The following is an 8690-nucleotide window of genomic DNA, read 5'->3' as shown; positions in this document are numbered from 1 at the left end:
CTTCTTCATCAAAATGTCACCTACTCACTGATAACTCTTGCCTGAATCAAGAATTACTCTAATGCCTCCCTGGTGTCTCAGACGGTAAAGAATCTTCCTGCCAATGCAGGAGACCTGGGTTTGATCCCTGGGTCAGGAAGATGCCCTGGAGAAGGGAAAGGCTACCCACTCCAGTATTCTGGCCTGGAAAATTCCAAGGGGGGTCGCAAAGAGTCAGACACGACTGAGCGACTTTCACTTTCACCAGTTTCTCAAATGGACAGTTACTATTTTTCCCTTTGTAACTAAAAAATAGTTTGTAGGAAGGTACTTTGAAACTAGGTAAATATTCTCTTCTTCATCAAAATGTCACCTCCTCACCGATAACTCTTGCCTGAATCATACTCTAATGCCTCCCTGGTGTCTCAGACAGTAAAGAATCTGCCTGCCAATGCAGGAGACCTGGGTTTGATCCCTGGGTCAGGAAGATCCCCTGGAGAAGGGAATGGCTACACACTCCAGTGTTCTTCCCTGGAGAAGTCCATGGACAGAGGAGCCTAGTGGGCTACAGTCCATGGGGTCACAAAGAGTTGGACATGAATTTCACTTCCATAGTTGCTCAGTTCCAAACCTCAAGATGATGGTTACAAAACAGTGCTTTTTCTCCCTTCATGATCCCTCCTACTCAATGGCATCCTTCTTTCAGAAAGAACTCCTCTGTTTATCTATCTATATATAGATTATCTGTGTGGACTCATGGATGTGGATTTTATTCGATGGATTGTAATCCATTAATTTTTTTTATCATACTACGTGGAATGTGGGATCTTACTAATAGTTCCCCGTGCTGTGTGTGCTAAGTCGCTTCAGTCCTGTCTGAATCTGTGCAACCATATGGACTGTAGACAGCCAGGCTCCTCTGTCCATGGGATTCTCCAGGCAAGAATACTGGAGTGGGTTGCCATGCCCTTCTTCAGGGGATCTTGCCAACCTAGGGATTGAACCCACATCTCCTGCATTGGCAGGCGGGTTCTTTACCACTAGGGCCACCTGGGAAACCCCTACACACAGGCTATGTATATAAAAATGTCCTGAATACATACTGATGGCCCCACTCCAATTCCACACCAAAACTTCCTAGCCTTTCCCCAGTGTATATTTGTATCTCCCTTTAGCATTGGGAGACCTGGCTCCCAACACCACTGATGTACTGACTCATTTGCCTGATCCTCTAATAATGCATAGAGAGCACTTTCAGAATCAAGTATTCGTCCCTAGGACAAACAAACCTAAGAGGAGTCTAAAATTTCCTTGCAGGATTTTTTTTTTTCCTTGCAGGATTTTTGTTTAGTTTCTTTTGTCTTAAAACTGAAGGTATAAAGTGAAAGTGTGGTGTTTAAACACTGTTTGCAGGAACTTCCCTGGTGGTCCAGTGACTAAGACTCCATGCTCCCAATGCAGGGCACCCGGGTTTGATCTGTGGTCAGGGAACTAAGATCCAACATGCCATGCAGCACAGCAACAAAGAAATGGGGATGTTTGTCTAATTTTTATTGATTTGCAGGAGTTTGTGTATGTCTGTGTGAATGTGTTCTGGTACCACCCCTCTGTCATAAAAATATTTTCTTTTCTCAAATCTACTGGCTTGTGTTTTCATTTTCATATCTCTTAAAGAGCAAAAGTTTTCATTTTTGTATCCTGTGCAAGAAAACTTTGCCAAGATTGCCTAGAGCAAGGTTACAAAGATTTCCCCCCTTGTTTCATTTATATGCTTTTTTAAGTTTTAGCTTTTACTTTTAGGTCTACAACCCATGTCAAATTCATTTTTCTCCATGGTCTAAGTAAGGGCTATTCGTTTCCTGTGGCTGTCAAAACAAAGTTCCACAAACTGAGTAGCTAAAACAACAGATATTTATTCTCTGCTTTTTTTTTTTTTATCCCTACCCCCTCTTCTCTCCTTTTGAGGTGATAAAATTATTCTGGGAGTAGATAGGGGTGATGACTTCACAACATTGTGAAATGTACTCAATGCCACTGAAATGTGCATTTTTAAATGGTTAATGGTTATTTTTATGTTATGTGAATTTTTCCTCAATTGAAAAAAAAAAATCTCCCAGTGAGAGACCACATGTGCCATCTCAGGTTGCATAAGTGTCCCCCCTCTTCAGGAGTGACAGTACCATGTTGGTGAAGCTGGGGAGCCAGGATTCTCACCCGGTGATCATGCTACAAATAGGAGGGGTGTAGGGAGAAAAATCTATCACTCTCTGGAAACTTAATTATGCCTTCCCTGGTGGTCCAGTGGTTAAGACTCAGTGCTTCCACTGCAGGGAGCATGGGTTCAATCCTTGGGCAGAGAACTAGGAATCCTTCAAGCTGCACAGAGGCGGAGGCTGTTGGGAAATGTCTTCTTTTTGATTTTATTTATTTGACCGCATTGGGTTTTCATCGCATCATGCATCCCTCAGAAACCATCCAGCCCTGGGTGAGCCACTGAAGGGCTCCCTCTCCGCAGGAAGCCACTCTTCTGGTAGCTTCTCAAAGAGGGCAGTAGAGGGTTGGTGCAGGCCAGAGGATTCCCTCTCTGGGGTTTCTGGAACCCCACAAAAGGCCCCATTGACTTTCTCAGAGTTGCCCCCCACATCCAGGGCTTAGGGCCAGGCCTACCTACCCCTCCCCGCTGTGCCCCAGGAGCTGGCCTATGCTCCCCTCCTCCCTCCTCCAAGTGACCCCAGATGGCCCTGCCTCAGACAGAGTGAGGAAGCCCAAATGACAGCTCCTAGCTGCCAGATGGGCCTCCCCAGGACAGGGCTGACAGCGCCCTGCCACAAATGAGGAAAGCAAGGGAGACTGCACTGGGCGGAGCCCACCATTACCATCAATTCTGCCCAGCGGCCTGGGAGGTGGGGCCGGACCCAGAGCTGGCATGCTCACAACTGGCTGTGGGCTATCCACTGCCCTTTGGAGGCAAAGCGAAGAAGGGTGGACAGCTTACCTTCCTCAGCCTCCTGGAGCTGGGTCCAGGAGAATTAAGAGTTGGCAAGGAAAAAAAAAAAAAGAGTTGGCAAGGGCCGCTGAGGTGGGGCATGAATGACACCCTCAAGCGAGGGCCTGCGCCCCTGGGGGCGATGAGAGCAGCCAGCCCCAGGGCAGTGTGTACAGAGCTTGCCAGGGTTAGCTGGGCAAGCAGTGGGTACAGGGCACCCACAGTGGCCTTCCTGTGTCAGCACTGGGGAGAAATGCTGTGATGGGAACACAGGGCAGCTGGGAGCCACAGGACAGCTATGGCCTTTATGGAATGGGCCGCTGGGAGACACAAAGGAGACCGAGGGGCCTGGGTGGGCAGCCCAGGGAGGAATGGCCTTCCTACCCACATAGGGGCTGTGGTGGGGACAGGCTGGCTACAGGGACAGTTGGGCCTGCCTAGGCCCCCAGTGGATCACAAGTGCCCCCTCCTGCCTCCACAGATTCATGTTTCTACCCAATCTCCTTCCACCCTCAAATCCCTGAAAAACACACTCTTTCTTGCAAGACACAGAAAGCAGAGATACTGTATAATTCTGTTTATAGAAACTTCCAGAATAAGCAAATCCAAACAGACAGGAAATAGACTAATGGGTGTGAGGGGCTGGCTGCTAATGGACGTGGAGTCTCTTTCAGGAGTGATTCACAACACCGTGAATGTACGCAATACCCCTGTGTGGTGTACTTTCACATGATCACAACGGTGAATTTCATTGTAAGTGAATTTTAGCTTGATCAAAAAAAGTTTTTAGACAAAACACACATCGGGTGCTCCAAGTGTCATGAAAGAAAGGCAAGAAACAACAGCGCCAGGGCAGGGGCTGAGCAGGTCTGATCCCATCTTAGGAGCGGGGAGCCGGGCACCCGGAGTCCTGGGCCCAGAGGAGGGGACCGCGGGGAGCCGGGCCACACTGCCGCCACATCATCGGATCTGGTGTGGGACGAGGGGACAGAGGAGGAGAGGTGAGCAGAGTGGGGCTGGGTGGGCCTCCAGCCTGCCAGCCCGGCTGGGCTTCCACCCTGCACTCGAGGGCTTCCATACCGTGTACTTGTCCCACTTCTTCTCGGGGTCATAGGGCTCCCAGCGGCTGGCGGGGAAGATGTGCTTGTTTTTCTCGTACCAGCTCCGCAGCACCACCTTGCCTGCATGCGACTGAGGACGGGACGAGGCCCAGATGCTGCTGCTCAGGGCCGCTGGATGCCCGACCCCTCCTCCCCGCCCAGGTGGGCCCCAAGCATACCTCATCCTTCTCCACAGTGGCGTCACTGAGCAGCCGCACATCATCATGAACGTCAAAATTGAAGAGGGGCCCTGCAGGGACAAGGGTCCAGGCCTCCCTCTCAGCTGCCACCCTACAACAGGGGCAAGCTCGGGGAGGAGGGCGCAGCCAGGCGCACTCACCACTTTTCCCTCGAGCCTTGGTGACGATGAAGTCGTAGAAGCTGTGGTGCTACAAGCCGAGCACAGGAAAGTGACAGCAAGTGACTCATTTCGGTGTCTTGCAGCTACCTGCCTGCAAGCCCGGCTCCGACCCTGCTCACCTGAACCAAAGACCCCGAGCAGAAGGGGCCCCCTCGAACTCCCTGGGTGCACCAAAGCCTGAGACCCTCCCTACCACCCCACCTAGGGCTGCAAGGACACAGAAGGGACTAACGTGAGGTATGATTAAGTCCTCCTTGATGTACATGAGCTGCTCCACCCCTGCCGATCTGAGGAAGAAAAGACGAGGAAGCCGCTGGCCAAGGATACCAGACACCAGAGCCGGAGGCCTACGAGGCTAGCAGGCAGCCCAGGCCAGAAGGCGCTTCCTACCCCAGCTCCCCATGGGGAGAGGGATGGAAAACGGGGCCTGAACTCCTTTCTCGGGAGCGCAGTGCCCAGCATTCTGCAAGCAGGAGCTGCCACTTGGGGGTCCCAGGTGCCAGGCTGAGGCTGCAGAATCTGGTGCACACGCTCACATGTACTCACACGCCCACGCAGCCCCACCTGAGTTCGCTGAAGTCTTTGCGCAGGATCTCAAGTGCCTTCTGCAGGAATTGCTGCATTGTGTTGCCCTTCTTCATCTGTGTGAACAGGCATGCGGGAAACCAAGGGGTTGGGAAAGGAGGATGGAAGCCCAGAGAGGGGCCCTCGAGATGGCAGGCACCCCGGAACACTCACTGCCCTCTTCCCTGCTCCCCCCAGGCCACTCATGCCAAGGGGTCTGTGGGCTTTGTCAGGACTAAGTTTCTTCCCACTGGAAGGCTGGGCTCAAGAGCAAGGGAAATGGGGTGCAGGCCTCACATCGCCTACCTTGACTGTGCGCCGGTGCCCAGAGCCATCCCAGTAACTGAAGGTGATCTCAATCTCCTCACCTACAAGACAGACCTGCTGCTTGGCCTCCAGACCCCTGCCAGCTCCCTGGGGCTCAGGGCACTGCCCAAAGCAGCATTCATAGGAAAGCAGGCACGGCCCCTGCCCCAGGCTACACGCGCGTCCCACTCCAGGAGCTCTCACTCTTAATCTTCTCTTGCTTGGCTTCCCACTCTTGCCGTAGCTCCTCCCGGAGCCGATTCTCCTCCTCCTGGAAGAGAAATGGGCAAAGCAGGGAGGCCCAGGGCTGCTCAGGGGGCACACGTGGCCCCTGCTTCCTGACTGAAAGCCTCTGCCAGGGTCACGCCGCCTTTACCTCCCGGTCTCGGTCAGGCAAGAAACTTGTGTCCACATCTGGGTTCTTTCCCATTTTCCTCTTCTTTGTGGTGATCTCTGGAGCAAAAGAAGACACAAGAAGTCAACAGTATGATGGCCCTTGCCTCAGGAGGACAACTGTATCAACTCTATCAATTGTCAGAGGAAGGACGTCATGCCATGTCACATAACCTCTGGAAAAATCCACAGCACCGTCATGAAAGAACAAGAGTACAGAAGGCCAAGAATGTCTTCACAGGATTATGAAGATGGTTTTGACCTCGCGGACCTCTCCAAAGGGTCTCAGAAACCCTAGCATCATTAGATCATTCTTTGAGAACCGCCGACCTAGAAGATGAGCCCATACTCCAGGGCAAGGGTTCCAGAGCCTGGATAACTTACAAAAATTCCACACCGGGGACTTCCCTGGTGGTCCAGTGGCTACGACTCCATGCTCCCAATACAAGGGGCCTAGGTTCAACTCTGGTCAGGGAACTAGATTCCACATGCCACAACTAAGTTTGCATGGCACAGCTAAGAGTTCACAAGCTGCAACTACAGATCCCATAAGAGAGATCCAGTGTAGCCAAATAAATATTTTAAAACATTCTACACTGGCTACCGACGGCCAGGCCCCCAAAACAAAATCTCCAGGGGGAGGGGAAGCACCCACAAAGCCCCAATGACACAGTGAGGTTGAAAGCCTCCTTCTAGACCCGTGCTGTCCCAAAGGTAGCCTCTGCCACACAGATGCAGCTAACACCCAATACAACTGACCTGCCAATGGGAATGTTTTAGACACCAAATACTTAATGTTACTAAATAGTACAAAGACTATCCCGGGGTTTCCCCCAAGAAGCTGGCAGGCTCTTCGTTCTTTTTCCTGACAGCACTGGCTGCTCCCCTCAAAGCTGTCCCTGTGCCAACCCCTGCCTCGGTTCTACCATACGGATCCCAGACCATTAGGCTTTCTAACCACCCACTGGCTCCAGGCCTGCAGCTGCACCCTCCCTAGTCCTAAAATGTGTGCACTCCCGCCAGCTCCACTTCTGGGCACACTCATCTCTCAACTCTACATGCCTCCTGACTCCCCACATCTCTGGGTGCTAATGAAATTCCCCTCACCCTGAAGGCCCAACTCAAATCATCCCCTCTCCCCTGGCCCCAGTGAGCTGCTCTGTCCAATTAGCAGCCACTTAATGTCTGTGGTTGTGTCAATTTACACTGAAATTATTCAAACACAATTAACAGTTTGGTGCCCCAGTCACATGAGCCTCACACCCCGCCCAGGGACTGCACACCCGGTTCCCATTCAGTCTGCCACCAGAAAGCAAGCCCTCCACTGAGCTTTGCCACGGTGAAGACTTGGCTCTCTCTCTCCTGCCCCAACTTCTGAGGTTCAAGGCCCCAGATGTGGTGAGCAGTCAAGGTTGTTGGTGGATGTGCTTCTTCACTCAAGACCCAGTATCAAGGACAGAGCTCTGCCTGCTGAACCCATCCCCAGCCTGCCCTCACCTTCCCTTTCCAGCTCCTCCTCGTCCACAGCCACCTCCTCCTCCTCCTCGCCTGCCTCCTCTTCTTCCTCCAGGGTGAAGGACAAGCTGGAGATCTTCCGCTTGGCCTCCTTCTTGCGCTCCTTTTCTCGCAGCTTCTCCAGCTTCCTGCCAAGGCATGGGGGGCTACCATGCATGTCCCCACCCCTAAGGCCCATTTCCCGACCCAGAGCTACCTGTGTGCTCAGTGCAGGGCAGGTCCCAGGCAGTGCAGACCCAGAGTCCTACTGCCCTGGGTCCCTTCAAGTTCACCAGCAGGGCTCTGACCCCCCCACCCCCGGCTTCCATAAGCAGGAATGGCCTCACCCGCCCTCAAACATGAGCTCCATCTGGAGGGGAGGACCCACAGCTGCAGCTCCTTTGACTGCTCCTTCTTGGCGAGTTGCTTCTCCCGCTCCTTCACCAGCGCCTCCTGCTTAGCCTTCATGTCGTTCAGGGTCACAAGACCTGCGAGTTAAGGAGACAGGGGGGTGAAAGGCGGTCACGCAGAGCGAACCATGCAGCGGGCCTCAGGCCGGGAGTGGGGGCACGAATGCTTTGCGTACCCACAGTGCTGGACTTGAGCTCGGCCTCCACGGCATCGTAGTGCGCAGAGAACTTCTTGTCAATGTTGGACTTCATTATGTTCTCCTGTCCAGGAGGCAGAGCAGGGATGATGGCCACCTGCCACCCCACCGTGGAAGTGGGGACCTGGGTTCTCATCCCAAATGGGTCCTTAGACTATGATGTGGCTTTGGAAAAGACATGGCCCCTTTGCCTGATGGAGGGTCCCACGGGGCTGTGAGAGGCTCTTCCAAGTGCCCAGGCAGCCAAGTGGGGTGGTTTCCCTGCACTGTTCTGGTCCGTCCACATATCCTGCTCACTCAGTAGCCTGGATGCGTGGGTCCTACCTGCCTTTGGTGTTTTTCACACTCAGCTCTTGAGCTGAAGCTCTGGAGACCCAAGGCAAGGAATGACAAGAAAAAGTGGAGAGCAGCTGGGGGCCTAGACCCTCACTGAGCAGTGTGGCTCCCTCATGAGGCCCCCTCGCTCCAGGCCTGCCCCATTCCACTGCATACCACTGTATGGACCTCCACAGAGAGATGAACCTCTGTCTGGCCACACAGCAACAGCCGGGTTGGGGTTTGAGTGTAAACTGAGGCAGCAGTCGGGCCTCAGCGTGCAGCCACTTCTCGGCTGCCACAGGACCCAAGGCCCCCAAAGACCTAAGTGGGGTGGCCCATCGCCAGCGGCCACTCACAGAAGCCCTTAGTGACCCGCTAGCACCTAGGACCCTCCTGCCTGCCTGTTAGTTGAAACGGGTTCAGTGGCCGGCAGAGTGGTTGGGGCCCCGCCCTTCCTGATAGCCACTGAACCCAGGCAGAGGCCTGACTCTCGGGGCTGAGGGGTCAGAGAGACAGGAGGATGCTGTCTCAATCGCCCCAATTGCCACACATGGAACCATTTAATGTGGCTCCTTCCTGTTG

General features: G+C 53.3%; 1 protein-coding gene across 1 annotated transcript; it reads right to left on the bottom strand.

The window, feature by feature from the left end:
- Positions 1-3527: 3527 nt before the first annotated feature.
- On the bottom strand, positions 3528-7941 carry FAM50A (family with sequence similarity 50 member A). The gene is made up of 12 exons (XM_043459624.1): positions 7770-7941; positions 7572-7671; positions 7187-7332; positions 5673-5749; positions 5501-5567; positions 5297-5358; positions 4991-5067; positions 4659-4713; positions 4406-4454; positions 4245-4315; positions 4046-4156; positions 3528-3934 (listed from the first exon to the last, which is right to left on the bottom strand). The coding sequence occupies exons 1-12, from the start codon at positions 7924-7926 to the stop codon at positions 3926-3928; spliced, it is 981 nt and encodes a 326-aa protein (XP_043315559.1). The 5' UTR covers positions 7927-7941; the 3' UTR covers positions 3528-3925.
- Between the last annotated feature and the right edge of the window lie 749 nt (positions 7942-8690).

This window comes from Cervus canadensis, chromosome X, assembly GCF_019320065.1.
Source record: "Cervus canadensis isolate Bull #8, Minnesota chromosome X, ASM1932006v1, whole genome shotgun sequence".
Lineage (NCBI taxonomy): Eukaryota > Metazoa > Chordata > Mammalia > Artiodactyla > Cervidae > Cervus > Cervus canadensis.
This window is presented reverse-complemented; position numbering and strand designations above follow the sequence as displayed.

Bases quoted from the DNA above. Each gene is read 5' to 3' on its own strand.
- FAM50A (XM_043459624.1), bottom strand. From the start codon at position 7,926: ATGAGAACCCAGGTCCCCACTTCCACGGTGGGGTGGCAGGTGGCCATC. The intron at 7,672-7,769 runs GTACGCAAAGCA...CTTAACTCGCAG, and splicing joins GCTCAAGTCCAGCACTGTGG to GTCTTGTGACCCTGAACGAC. The intron at 5,750-7,186 runs GTGAGGGCAGGC...CTTTTGCTCCAG, and splicing joins GGAGGAGCTGGAAAGGGAAG to AGATCACCACAAAGAAGAGG.